Source organism: Miniopterus schreibersii (genome assembly GCF_964146895.1).
Source record: "Miniopterus schreibersii genome assembly, chromosome: 9".
Taxonomy (NCBI): Eukaryota; Metazoa; Chordata; class Mammalia; order Chiroptera; family Miniopteridae; genus Miniopterus; species Miniopterus schreibersii.
In genome coordinates this window covers 6,591,617-6,606,328 of record NC_138118.1, presented here as the reverse complement: position 1 = coordinate 6,606,328, position 14,712 = coordinate 6,591,617, and the positions used below count along the sequence as shown (strand labels likewise).

General features: G+C 49.0%; 1 protein-coding gene across 2 annotated transcripts; it reads left to right on the top strand.

The window, feature by feature from the left end:
* Window positions 1-9,535: 9,535 nt before the first annotated feature.
* Window positions 9,536-14,118, top strand: GSTK1 (glutathione S-transferase kappa 1). Of its 2 annotated transcripts, XM_081148054.1 has the most exons (8): window positions 9,536-9,736; window positions 10,288-10,369; window positions 10,546-10,674; window positions 10,993-11,093; window positions 11,235-11,270; window positions 13,048-13,164; window positions 13,475-13,568; window positions 13,829-14,118. In XM_081148054.1, exons 1-8 carry the CDS (start codon window positions 9,665-9,667, stop codon window positions 13,876-13,878), a joined length of 681 nt encoding a protein of 226 aa, XP_081004180.1. In that variant the 5' UTR covers window positions 9,536-9,664; the 3' UTR covers window positions 13,879-14,118. The 2 variants fall into 2 exon arrangements, with proteins under 2 accessions (XP_081004180.1, XP_081004181.1); XM_081148055.1 differs by having other exon boundaries at window positions 9,577-9,736; window positions 10,993-11,270.
* Window positions 14,119-14,712: the final 594 nt, after the last annotated feature.

Sequence of the window (14,712 nt, the reverse complement as noted above, 5' to 3'; positions counted from 1 at the left end):
AAAAGAGCAATCACTAAAATTGCATATTAAAGTGTAAGTTAACCTAAGGCAGTCTTGCCCTTTCCTAATCCTCAGGAATGTCAGGGTGCAGAGGGTGGTGGTCACATCAGACCTAGAAAGCAGGAGGGAGATGACTGTGCTGGCCTCTAAACCCAGGAGGAAGTAATCGCCAGTCAGAGAAAAGGGTCTTTTAAGCAACTAGCTGGCCCCTGAGTGCCTGCAGGTCGGCCCACGGGCCATCACTGGCATGGGCACTGTGGGCTACAAGCTGCTGCATTAAAAGGAAGCACCAGGCACACACATTGAATCAGCAGCTAGAATGTTATTTTGTCCTAAGAAGGTGGTTCCTGGTCCAAGAAAGGGGACTTGGTCACAGGAGACTTTACAAATCCCAGTTGCAAACACTCACGGGGTTTGTTCATTTTTCTCACGGAAGGAACATGAAAATAAAAATACTTGAGTGGGCTGAAATCTGCTTAGGGAGTGACCTTGGGAGTAAAGAAGGAAAACGACATCACAGAAATTCTCTCAAGCCCAGTTCCCACGGACAGAGCTGAATAACATGTTCTCGAGCACTTTGAAACCAAAATCAAGTAAGGAAACGTAGACTAGCTTCCTTCTTTGCAACTGAGAACAATTTCCAATCCAGGAAGTGGCTGCCAAAGTTTAGTGTCAGGGTCACAGAGGCCAGCTCCAGATTGCTCAGGTTCAACCACTTACACCTTTATTCCCAGCTCCACCACTTGCAGGCCTTATGACCTTGTACAAGCTTCTGAATCTCTCTGTGCCTCACTTTCCCCATCGCTAAGCCATGGTGATAACAGTACCTACCTGAGCAGCCACTTTGGAAAAGTGGAAAAGTGCCAGTTTCTTAAAAAGTGAAGCACAAACTTACCATTAGCGCCAGGTGCCCACTCCCAGGTGTCTACCCAAAAGAAAGGAAAATATATGTCTACACCAAGACTTGCATGCATATAGTCGTCACAACAGCATTGCTTCTAATGGCCAAGCACTGGAAGTAACCCAAACACTCATCACCTGGTTAGTGGATAAACAATGTGGTACATCCATCAATGGAATACTACTCAGCAATAAAAAGTAAAAAGCTACTGATAGATGCTACAACATGGATGGACCTCAAAAACATCATGCTAAGTGAAAGGAACTAGACACTATATACATATATATGTATGTATGTGTGTGTGTGTATATATATATATATATACACATATGTATAGCATTATTATGAACTTTCCAGAAAAGGCAAATCTATAGAGACTGAAAGCAAATCAGTGGATTCCTGTGACTATGGTGGGAGCAGAACTGATTGCGAATTGGCATAAGGGAATTTTTTGAGCTGATGAAAATATTCCAAGACTGCATTGTGGTAATTATTGTGCAACTCTACAAATTTAATAAAAAGCACTGAATGGGCTCAGCCAGTGGGGCTCAGCAGTTGAGTGGCAACCCATGAGCCAGGAGATCACTGTTCAATTCCCAGTCAGGACACATGCCTGGGTTTCGAGCTCAATCCCCAGTAAGGGGAGTGCAGGAGGCAACCGATCAATGATTCTCTCATCATTGATGTCTCTCTCTCTCTCCCTTCTTCGCTCTGAAATCAATAAAGACATATTTTCTTTTAAAAAATCACCGAATGGTATATTTACAATAGATAAATTTTATGATACATAAATGAAGCCTTAATAAAGCTGCTAAGAAAATAGTACCTGCTATTTTTAGTACCTATTTTTAGTACACACTATTTTTAGTACCTGCTATTATTATGAGGGTTAAATGAGTAAATTTTTTATAAAACACTTCATGTCTGGCAGGTTGTAAGCTCTAAGTGTTCTATGTGTATTTACTAAATAATAAAAATAAATATTTGTGGCTCTACGATTCAGCAAGAGTAAATTACTAAGAGTCCCAGTATGTTTTTCTATATCCCAGGAGGCACTTTGGAGTACTTAAGCAGTGGAATTACTCTTCTTCTATAAAATGCATTTAAAAAAACCATACTCAGCTTGAGGTCGCTCAAGTAGAGATGTTGAAACCTGTCACGTGACCTGGCCCGTAACCACCACCTCTCCTCTCCAGCCTTACCTCCTGCCACTGCCCTCTTCCAGATCCCTCAGCAGAAGTGAACTCCTAGTTTCTCCAGACTCCCGGCAATAGCACTTCTACAAGCGTCACTGGCTCTATGTGGAAATCCACCTGCTCTTCTTCTCAATGGTCAAACGCCTGCGTAACTCCTAGTGACCCTCAAGTCTTCATTTAGGGTCGCTTTCCATAGAAAGCTTCCCTGATTCTTTCTCAGTGCCCCAACACACCACCCCCAACACACACACACACACTTTATGTTGAATTTGCCAACCAACTTTCAGCCTTTTGATCCCCACATCAAAGGATAAACTAAGTGCTTGTACCCCCAAGTCCTCAGGACAGCCCAGGGGACATAAGGGGCACTGAATAAACAGTAGTGCGGTGGTTCTCAGCCAGGGGTGCCTCTGACCCCTCAGCAGACTCCTGGCAATTCCATCACCTCGAAAAGATCCCTCATGCCCCTCTCCAGTCAATGCCCGCTCCCACTCCAGCCTCAGGAGAAACCACTGATGTGCTATCTTCTCTGGAAATGTAATGTGCATGGAATCATATGATACAGAGTCCTTTGCACCTGTTTTCTTTCACTTAATATATTTTATTGTCACACTGGGATTGGAGGCTGCTACTGGCTTGTAGAGGGTGGAGGTCAGGGATGCCACTAAACATCCTACTATGCACGGGACAGACCCCTGAACCAATATTACCCGGGTCGACAGTGCTGAGGTTGAGAAATCCTGCATAGTGATTTAAAGTACGAGTTAACGAATAAATGAATCATTTTTGGACCTGAATTTAAGAATTGTTCTCATTGCCCTTTCAAATTCTAAAAACAAAACAAAACAAAAAAAATCTCAAAGTATTTCAACGCCCCTTTCCTTTCAACAATTTGAAATTTGTTTCTCTGATATTATTTTTGAAGAACTCCCCAGGATGGGAGAAGTACCCGAATTATTATGTCAGGGGCAACGTGATGTCTGCACAGATCCCCCTGCAGACATGACCCCTGGTTCCTGGAGTTATTACCCCCAGGGAGCCTGAAGCGAGAAGTCACCTCAGCCAAGGTCAGGCCCTCTTCCCAGGGCAGCCGCATCCCATGACTGGCATGAGGGGGGTAAAAGCCCAGCCAACTCACTCAACATGGGGCACTTCTGCAGGGCCACCCCAGCTCCAGACTCCTCGTGGGGGTGGCTGAGGCCTAGGTTAAGAGAACATCACAGCTCAACGTCTCCCTCAGCCCGGCGCTGTTTCCTCTCCTCTCTTCCCCTCTGTCCCTTCGTCTCCACAGGTGGGGGTCATAAAGCCAATCCCTGAAAAAGCACCCCTTCTCTAACCTTCAGGACTCCATCTCCTCACTGTGACACCAGGAAACAATGGCCTCTGGCTTCTAACATTTATTTGGGGACATAAAGGTTTTTATTATATTAAAAAATCAAATCTAATAGTGACAAAAAGATTGGTGAAAACTCAGTCCTAGTGACAGAAAAGAGATCACTGGTTGTTAGGGATGGAGGGCAGCAAGGGCTGGACAGAGGGATTGCCAAGGGCCACCAGGAAACTTGGGGGGGGATGCTGGATATGTTCATGGTCTTGATGGTGGTGAGGGTTTCCCAGGTGTATCCACGTGTAGAAACTTATTCCAGTGTACACTCTAAATATGTGCAGTTGATTGTACGTCAGCTATACTTCAATGAAGCTGTTTTATAAAAAAGGAAAGGAACAGAGAAATTATCAAAGCCTGAAAGGAACTCTGAGAAATTAAGAAAAATTGTATCTAATCCCTAATACAGCTATTTTCATTTTTGGGTCCACATGTCCAATATGTTTTGCACATATTTACAACAGTATCGTGACAGGGTATATTAGCTGTTCCCAGCTGTGGTGCTATCACACTGCTATGTTCTGATCAACTGTGACATGTTCCAACTAAATTTATTAATCATGTTTAAAGTACCCTGATTTGCCAACGTGTACCCCCTTTAATACAGCATAGCATATCCAAGATTAGAACCATAATAACGTCAACCTCACTGTCTCGTATGTTGGTCTGCTTTCTTCAACGCGAAAGCCAGCTCACAGAATTTCGCATAACCCCTGATGAATCCCTAGGAAAATGCCAGGCGTTTAGAACCAGTGATGTAAACACTCAGTTGTATCTTGGCAAATATTTTATCTTAAAACTCCATCGCATGTGTTCCTACATGGCCTTCATCGTTGACATTTTCCTTAAGTCTAAGTAAAATATACAAATAGAAATAGGTTATATAAATAAGTCTCCTTGCACCCCCCACCTTCCCGTTCTGCCTGAACAAGTTCCCAAAGGCAACTTCCTTCCTGTCTTGGTTTTTCTTCCTAGCTCCCTCCCTCTGTCCTTTCTGCCTGCCTGTCTCTTTCTGGGTAGATAATATAGTCACATGAGTCAAAAAATCAAAAAGTGTTCAACGTGCCCGGCAGGTGTGGCTCGGGGGTTGAGCATCGCCCTAGGATCCAGGAGATCACGGTTTGATTCCCGATCAGGGCACCTGTCTGGGTTGTGGGCTCGATCCCCAGTCGGGGGCGTGCAGGAGGCAGCCGATCAATGACTCTCTCTCCCTCCCCCTTCCTCTCTCTGAAATCAATAAAAATAAATTTTTTAAAAAGTGTTGAACGTTATACACAACGAAACTCTCTCTCATGCCCCACCCCCAGTCACCTAGCTTCCCTCCTCCAAAGCAACCAATTTCTATCAGCTTTTTGTCTCTCCATTCAGCATATCAACAAGCGTAAATGTCAGGTGTCTACCCACACAGAGTGTTTCAATCCCTAAAAAAGGAGAGCAAAACATATGCACTGCTTTACAGCTTGTTTTTTACTTAATATGTAGGATATCATTCAATATTAATATACAAAGAACTGAGGGGAGGAAACAAGATGGCGGCGCAGGTAACCGCGGTCCCCGCCGCCTCCGCAACCACATCGGAATCACAACTAAACCACAGACCCACCGTCACTCAGAGCCTCCTGAGACCCGGCTGAACAGAAGCCCCGCAGCCAGGGAGCTGAGGAAGCACCGAGACCGGGAGGGGCGGAGGCGGATGGGGCTGAATCCCGGAGACGCGGCCGCGGGCCCACACCCGGTGCCGCAGGTTAAACCCGGGAGGGAATCTCGGCGGTGGGGATTTCCCAGAGGAGCGAGGGGTCCCAGCCCCACAGCAGGCCCCCAGCCCAGGGCTCCAGGGCCCGGAAGAGACGTCCCCACAACTCCGGGCTGTGAAACCAGCGGGGACTGTCCCTGAGGGTCGCGGAGGCTGCGGGAGCCCCAGCAGCTCCTCTAAAGGGCCCGGCACGGACTCACTCGGACGCTCCCTCTGAGCCCAGCGCCGGGAGCAGCCGGAAAGGACCCGGGACACTCAGGGGGAACTAACCTGCCTGAGATCCGGGCGAGAGGCGGAGGGCGGCTTCCTCCCGGGCAGAAGGGCTGGCGGAGGCCGTGGCTCCTGTGGCGAGTCCTCCCCGCACACAGCCGGCAGGCGGGCGCCACGTTTGAGTCGCCAGCACGTGACTCGCACCGTTGGCCCCGCCCCATGATTCCCGGAGGCCCCGCCCCTCCCCACCTGCAGGCTCATCCGGGCCATTTCCAGGGGCTTTTCTGTGCAAGTGGCCCCTTGAGCCTCATGCTTAGGACTTTCCTAAAATCTCTCAAACAAGCAGCAGCGGGCCCCATAAGGCTTGATAAGCGGCCGCAGGCCTGGCACTAGCGGCAGCTGCATTGGCTCATAGCTGGGCCTCTCCTGGGCACCTCCAAGCCCAGCACAAGCAGCAGCCAACTACGGTTTGCTGAGTAGCTCATGCTGGGTGGCCCTGGGCACAGCACTGGCACAGGCTGACTGTGCACCTCCCGGGAGGCCCCAGAGACAGTGCACCTGGTGGTCAGACTCGACCACGCTGGATTACAACCCTACCACATCCACGAGGGACACACTCAAGGGGCGCACTTGGTGAACCCCAAAGCCCCACTGAAGTAAATCCTGCTCCATAGGGGTGTCTCCAGCACAGGAGCTCTCTGGCTGTAGCTGCAGCTGGTCCCCACAGCTGATTGGCCTGGGGGGTCAGTTCCTCCCAGTGACGCCAACAGCAACCAAGACTCAACTACAACAGGACAGTGCACACAGCCCACACAGGGGAGCACCTGGAAGGCCCAGCTCAGGTGACTGGGGAGGCTGAGCCACTGGACCCTACAGGACACCTACTACACAAAGCCACTCTACCAATTCCAGGAGACACAGCAGCTCTACCTAATACATAGAAACAAACACCAGGAAGCAGCCAAAATGTAGAGGCAAAGAAACATGTCACAAAGGAAACAACAGAAGAAATCTCTAGAAGAGGAACTAAATGAAATAGATCCAAGCAAGCTAACAGATACAGAGTTCAGAATTTTGTTTATAAGAATGTTTAAGAATTTTATTATGAAAACAGTTGAAAAAATCGATGACATAATAAAGTACCAATTTGAAATGAAGGCTACACGAACTGAAATGAAGAATAATTTACACGGAATCAACAGTAGAGTAGAGGACGCTGAGAATCAAATCAGCAATTTGGAACATGAGGAAACAAAAAATACCCAACCAGAAGAGCAAAAAAGAAAAAGAATCCAGAAATATGAAGACAGCATAAGGAGCCCCTGGGACAACTTCAAGAGGCCCAACATTTGTATTATTGGGGTGCCAGAAGGAGAGGAAAGAGACCAAGAAATTGAAAACCTATTTGAAAAAATAATTACAGAAAACTTCCCCTACCTGGGGACAGAAGTAGACTTACAAGTCCAGGAAGCACAGAGGGTCCCAAACAAGAGGAACCCAAAGAGGCCCACACCAAGACACATCATAATTAAAATGCCAAAGGTTAAAGACAAAGAGAGAATCTTAAAAGCAGCAAGAGAAAAGCAGTTAGTTACCTACAAGGGAGCCCCCATAGGACTGTCAGCTGATTTCTCAACAGAAACTTTGCAGGCCAGAAGAGAGTGGCAAGGAATATTCAGAGTGATGAAAAACATGGAACTACAACCAAGATTGCTCTACCCAGCAAAGCTATCATTTAGAATAGAAGGTCAGATAAAGAGCTTCTCAGACAAGGAAAAGCTAAAGGAGTTCATCACCACCAGACCAGCACTACAGGAAAAGTTGAAGGGTCTTCGTTAAGAAGAAGCTAATGAACAAAAGAATCTGACGAACTAAATAGATCCAGAGACATTGACGCATGCAACAGACGATCTTATTTCAGAGGAAAGAGGGAAGGGGGCTGGAGGGTGGGAAGAGATTAACCAAAGAAGTTATATGCACATATGCATAACCCATGGACACAGACAATGACGGGGTGAAGGCCTGGGGAGGGGATTGGGAGTGAGGTGGAGGGGGTCAATTGGGGGAGGGAAAAATGGGACACCTGTAATACTTTCAACAATAAAGATAAATTTTAAAAAATAAATTATATATATATATATATATATATATGTATATATATATATATATATATCTGCACAAAGAACTTCCAAATTCTTTTGAAAGCTGAAAATATTATAAATATTTGTGTATTGAATTAGTTCCACATTGATGAACATCTGAGTAGTTTCTAATTTTTGCTGTTATAAATAGCCTTATAGCACATGATACTGAATGTTGGCAAACCTGTTTAGAGTGTAAATTCTTAAAAATGGAATTGCTAGGTCAAAGGGTGAATGCATTTGTAAAACAGAAAGATATTGCTAAACTGCCCTCCTTAGAAGTTGTCCAGATATACACTCCCACCAGTTACATAAGACAATGACTTTCCAACACCCTGAGTCATCCAACTTTTTGACCTCTGATGACTTAATAGATGAAAACATATCATAGTGATTTTTATAGTAGGGAAATTTGACAGTTGCTCCACCTTAACCAAGTGATCCGGTTAGCATCACCAGTAATAAGACATGCTGATCAGGAACCCCTGAAACGATTTGAGGAGAAGGGCACTTTATCTGTGTGGTATACAGTACTTTCCCAAAATCCATAACCCCAGCCTAGTCATGAGTAAACTCAAATGGAGACGACATGAAAAATATTTGACCAATACTTTTCAAAAGTGTCAAGGTCACAAAACGTGAGAAACAGTTGAGAAATTTTCAGGGGGAAGGAGACTGAAGAGACATGACAACTAAACTCTATGTGGTGTCCTGGGCTGGATCCTGGAACAGACTTCAGTGGGAAAAGTGCTGAAATCTGAACGAAGCCTGTAATCTAGTGAACAGTAATGTAGCAATGTTAATTTCATAGTTTTATCATTAATACCATGGTTACGAAAGATGTTCACTTGAGAGAAAGCTGGATGAGGGCCATGAAGAAACTCTCTGTACTATCTTTACAACTCTTCTGTAAGTCTAAAATTATTTCCAAATATAAAGGATTTTAAAAATAAGTGGCCTATTTTTTAAATAAAATTTTATTATTACCAGGCTAAATTAGCTCTTGGATACACTTAAATTAATATTATAGAGAAAAATAAAGTATAATTTTTCAGCTCCAGGGATCATCAAGCAATAGATTTGCAAGTGGGCAGTGATAACATCATTTCTCGTTGCATTTTACATGTTCTACTCTACGTAAATATTTAATACTGCGTCTTTGTGCTCTTGATGGCCTAGGTTTATTTCCTAATAAATACAAACGAGAAGTGGAATCTTTATTGTTATGCATTTTCCAATTCACAAAAGCAGTAATGTTAAGAAATGATTTTAGATTAATGAATCTTTTAAAAAGTCTTTGTCTATGCGGTAAAGGTAATCCCAATGAGACCACATGACATTCACAAATACAAATAGGGCAGACCAGTCCCCATTCTCTCTCCACTTATCATTGCAGCGAGGCCTCCACCTCTCCTTCACTAGCTCACAAGCTACGTATTAATGGTCACATATGTTCCAGGCATTGTGCTAAGCTCTGAGAAATACAAATATATATGTATATATGTAAATATGTGTGTGTGTGTGTGTATATATATATATATATATATATATAATTTTTTTTTTTTTTTAGCCACTTCTCACCCTGCCCCAGTCCTGGGAAGTTCGTGCAACTGCCAACCTGAACCCTTTCGCTCCTCCCAAGTCTACAGGAGGTAGGGGTTATCATTCAGTACCCCCATTTTCATGACGGAGGAGGAAACTGAGGCTCAGAGAGGTTGCGCGGCTTGCCAAGAGCGCACAGCTAAGCGAGGGGCGCATCGCGCATCTCCAACCATCCCTCTGCGCCCCTGACTCCACCCCCAGGCCGGGGGCCGAGGCGGAGGCGAGCCGGTCACGCAGCCCGCGCGCTCCTCAGGGGACCCCACCCTGCCCCCGCCCTCCCCGCGCCCCGCGCAGCCCCGCCCCCGGGCCCGCCGCCCCGCCCCGCCCCGCCCCGCCCCGCCCCGCCCCGCCCCGGAGGCTGCGCGGTGACGGGGGAGGCGGCCCTGGCTCCGCCGGGAAGGGGGCGGAGCGCGCGCTGCAGGAAAGGGACCGAGCGCCGCGTCTCCGGGCCGCGCGCTCGCCACTCCGCGCCGCAGCATGGGGCCCCTGCCGCGCACCCTGGAGCTCTTCTACGACGTGCTGTCCCCCTACTCCTGGCTGGGCTTCGAGGTAACGCCGGGGCTGGGACGGCGAGGGCGGAGGGAAGGGCGAGCGCGGGACGCAGGGCCCACGGTCCCACGCAGCTCCTGGCGCTGCCCAGAGGAGTTGAGGACGCGCAGGTAGAGAGCCAGCGCTGAAGGTCACTTAGTGTTTGCAAAACGAATGCAGTCGCTGGCCCCAGGTGGAGCCCTTCTGCCCTAAGACGGTGGTTTCCCACAGTGGTTTGGACACCTCCAAAGGGACAACTCCAAGGGGCAGCTCCAAAGAATCGAGGGGAAAGCCTGGGCACCGCCACCTCTTAGCGCTCTGGTGTCAGTTTGCGGGGTGGGAAGGTGGAGCGCAGAACAGGAGGATGCCGTCCCCAGGAGCCAAGGCCCTGGGACCGATTTCTAGGAGTTTTGCTATTTCAAACCAAGCAATGTAGGGTGTCCGCCTAACCCCTATTTTGAGCCTAGAGCCTCCGGCTAATCCATTGCCATGCAACACCTTTCCCTTTCCTCTGCCACGTTCACGCCTTCGGTCTTGCACACTGGCTCGCACCGTCGCCTCTGCTCCTGCAGATCCTGTGCCGATACAAGAACATCTGGAACGTCCGCCTGCAGCTGCGCCCGACCCTCATTGCAGGGGTCATGAAAGACAGTGGTATAAAGGAAGCAGCGTTTGGGGCAGGGATTTGAGGGGGGGGCTGCCCTCAAATGGGTCTTTATATGGGCACCAGCAGCTAGCAATGTGCCCTCTCCCCAAAACCCAGTAGGGGTCCCCCAAGCCTGGGATCCTTGGGCCCTCTCTCCACATCGGGTCCAACTTTCCGTTTGCAGGTAACAAGCCTCCAGCTATGCTTCCCCGCAAGGCCAAATACTTGACAAATGACATTCAGCTCATGGGACAGCATATCCAGGTTCCCATCCAGTTCCCCAAGGATTTCTTCTCTGTGATCCTTGAAAAAGGTGAAGAGAGTGGGATTCTGATGGGACAGCAAGTGGAAGGCAGTGAAGTTGGAGACTGTGGGGCCAAGAAGGAGGGGCTGGGCGACTAACTTCACTAAAACAACCCCTGGGAAAAGCTGGGCTCAGAGTTGAGCAAACAGAAGGTTGAGGGGACATAAGAGGAGAGAGAGCGGGACAGATCTGTTACGAGAAACTTGGGTGGGAGGCTGAGGGTGATTGAGCTCTGGAGGGTGTCAGGAGCAGGGAAGAGCAACTCTGCCATCGCCACCGGGGAGACAAGCTAGGGGAGCCCTACCTCTGAGTGCCTCTGCCCCCCAGGGAGTTTGTCGGCCATGCGCTTCCTCACCGCTGTGAACTTGGAGCAGCCCGAGATGCTGGAGAAAGTGTCCAGGGAACTGTGGATGCGTGTCTGGTCACGGGTGAGGGCAGGGCTCTGGGAACCCACCTGGGAGACCCTGCAGGACTTGGTGACCCTCCCCTCGGCCCATTTCAGACTCCTGCTCCTGCCCATCCCACCCCTCACCCTGCCACCCCTTCCTGCTGAGTGTTCTCCTTCCCAGGATGAAGACATCACGGAGCCCCAGAACATCCTGGCAGTGAGTATCCTGCCCCTGCCCCCCCCATAGGGAATCTGAGAAGAGCTGGCATTTGGGGACAGAGGAGACATAGTTTTCTTGCTACATGGAAGGAATCATTGTTATTTGGGGAGAAAGGTCATCTGTGTTGAAAAGCTGGAACTAAGAGGACTCTTAAAATATATCCCAGGGTTGAAAGGGGAAGGGCAGACTTCTACCTTTGGATTTCTTTGATGGAAGAGGTCAGTGGGAGAGAGAATAACCGTTAGCACCCCCCTCCCGTGGTGAGGGATGAAGTATTGGCAAGTCTTGACTCCAAACCACTCCCAACAGAAATCTCACCAACGCATCCCAAGTAGAAAGCAGGAAACTTTAAAAAGACAAAAAGAGCCTGGCTGGTTTAGTTGGGCTCAGTTGGTTTAGCATCGTCCCATGCACCAAAAGGTCGCTGGTTCGATTCCCAGGGTTAGGGCCTGTGCCCGGGTTTCGGGCTCCCCAGTAGGGGCCTGCAGGAGGCAGCCAGTTGATGGCTCTCTCATCAGTGTTTCTCTCTCCCTCTCCCTTCCTCTCTCTCAAAATAAAAATTATAAAGAAATAAAAAGGCAAAAAGAGGTAGCTGAGTCAAGCCAGAATTATACAAGAGCCTAAAGCAGAACAAATGGAAATAGCTCAAAACATCAAAACCTGTGCCACACAGCACATCTTCCTGTGGGAGTAAATCGGGAAGCTCAAAACAACACTTTCCCTCCAGTTTACAAAAGATAGTTGAGGCATATTCAAATTTAACATATAAAACGGCAAGTCACAAAAGTTAAGCACACAAAGAATGGCTGGTATATTCTCTAGTGTTTTTATTCCTGCAAAGTATATCATAGGCTTGCTTTTCACTTAATACTTAACGGTCATTTCCGTGCCACTGTGAACTCTTCGAAAGTGTGTTTCTTAGCTCCTGGTAGCATTCCACTCAGCGGACTTGTTTTTGTTTTCTTAACCAGTCCCCTAGCATTGGGCATTTGGTCTGGGACGCAGCCCTCCCATGCAGTGAAGTCAAAAAAATCCCACATTAGAATGCGCTGCCCGATCTGCTTCTGCTCCAGGAGGAGGAGGTCAGGTGTCAGTGGCCCTGGAACCGGGCTGTGTATCAAAATCACCTGGAACAGCTGGGCAACAGCCCCCAGAAACTCCATGTAATTGTTCTAGGGGATAGACTGTGAATTGGGATTTTTAAAAGCCCCCCCCCAGGAGATTCTAATGTGCAGCCAAACCACTGATCCCAAACTAGAACAACAAACCCAAACCGAAGCCTCGATCACTCTCTTAAAGCCAGGCAGGTGGCTACAGCCACTGGCCGCGCTCAGAAGTCCCCAGGAAATTCCATGGGAATTAGAGCCCAGCCTTTGATTCAAAAAAAAACCAACAACAACAAAGGAAAACACAAGATATTCAGGACTTCTGAGAAGTAGGAAGGCTTTGGCTCTGCTACTAACAACTCCTTAAGGCTGATAGAGTGAGTACCACCTGGATTCGGTGTCCTTGTTTACTGAAGAGGTCAGGAGCTGCCTCTGAGGCGCCCTTGGGTGTTCAGTTTATGCAACTATAACTGCCACCTGCTTTTTTCACGAAACTCAAAATTTTGAAGGAATAGCCCCTCTTGGTATGGATAGACCTCCAGTTGTGGGTGGGTAAAGGCCTTGCGGGGAGAACTTGGGGGCGGAAAGTAGAAAGACCCGAGTTTTCTCCTGAGATCCCCACTCCCACTAATGCAGACACAGTTGTGCTCCCTGCCACGTCCCCTCAGGCTGCAGAGAAGGCTGGCATGTCCATAGAAAAAGCCCGGGCACTTCTGGAAAAGTCGTCAACGCCACAGGTGAAGAACCAGCTCAAGGAGACCACCGACGCAGCCTGCAGATATGGGGTGAGTCACTCTTGATGTGTGTCCACAACCCCAGGGCTGACCAGAGCCTGAGAGTCCCTGCTGGGTCCCCACACTCCTGTCCAAAGAGGCTCCTCCGTAGCCCTCCCAGATGACCCTCCTCTCCCTGAGCCCAAGGAAAGGGAAAGGGGAGGTGGATGGTGATAAAAGAACATCTGAGCGTTAGAAAACTCCTTAGAGCCGTGGGCCCTCTGGCTGGCTGCTTCTGTGACCTCAGACAAGTACTGGCTCATAGCCTTCAACCCCAGCCTAATAACCACCTTCCTCCCTGCACTGTCACTGCTTTCCCCAGGCCTTTGGGCTGCCTGTCACCGTGGCCCACCTGGATGGCCAAACCCACATGCTGTTTGGCTCTGACCGGATGGAGTTGCTGGCCCACCTGCTGGGTAAGTGACTGGTTCATGCTGAGCTTCCCTTGACCCCAGTCCTACTGCCATTATATCCGTTGAGCAGGACAGATTTGGGACAAAAACTGTTCTAGGCATTTCCAACAACGAAGCACAGGTCCTCGAGGTTGAATGGGGGGGCCACCTTCACCCCCATAGGAGAAGGAAGCCTCTGCACCTTGAAGCCAAGCACAGCCCTTCTGAGAGAACCCGGGGACTTGTGGAGTCAGCCTCTGACATGCGTGATTTTCTCCATCCAGGAGAGAAGTGGATGGGCCCCGTGCCTCCAGCAGTGAGTGCCAGACTATAAGGATGCCCAGAGGAAGCAAAACCGATGGTATAGAAAGCAGCCCGTCTGCTTACCCCTCCTGCCCCGAGGGGCACTGGGACCCTGCTGTCCCCATGGGATGGGGGTTCCTCTGTGGCCCTGGCTGCGGTGCATGATCTGTCACTCTCACAGCTGCTCTTACTTCTGTACCTCTCAGGTGCCTTCCGAGAGCCCCAGGCTCTGCCTTCCCACAGAATAAACCTAATGCCGTTAGAGACCCTACCTCTGGGTGTTTGTGTGTCCTTGTTGCTGCAGTCACATTCCGCCTCCTCCAGGCATTTGAGAAGAGCAGCTGTCCCTGTGCTCCCAGCTCCGCACCCTCCTCGGGGCAGCCTGTGTAGAAGGAACAGGAAACAGTCCCTCTTCTGCAGAAACTGCCTCAGTCTCTCTGTCAGGGGCAGCAAACTAAGCCACGTGGATTTTGCAACTCTCCAGTTTGGCACTTACTGTTTTGTGACCAGCCACAGTGCCTGAGATGGGGCTGGGACCTGAGGCCCATGGGAGTGGAGGCTGGGTGAACCAGAGCGAGGCTGAGCTTGAGCCCAGATATCTAAACCGGGTCCAGCTACATGGACCAGCAGAGCCGGGGCAAGGCAGTGCAGGGAGACTGGCTGGAGCTGCCTCGTTCTGTGAGAGCTGCTCATCCCCTCATAGCTCCTTCCTCTCACCCACAGTACAGATCCTGAGAAAGCCCCGGGCCTCTCTCCCTGCCTCCTGTAAGCCCTGCTGCCCCCCACAGACCTATAGCCTTGCCACTCTCCACCCCCTGCCATTATTTACCCAAAGCCCCTGCTCCATCTGTTCCCCCTGTGCAGT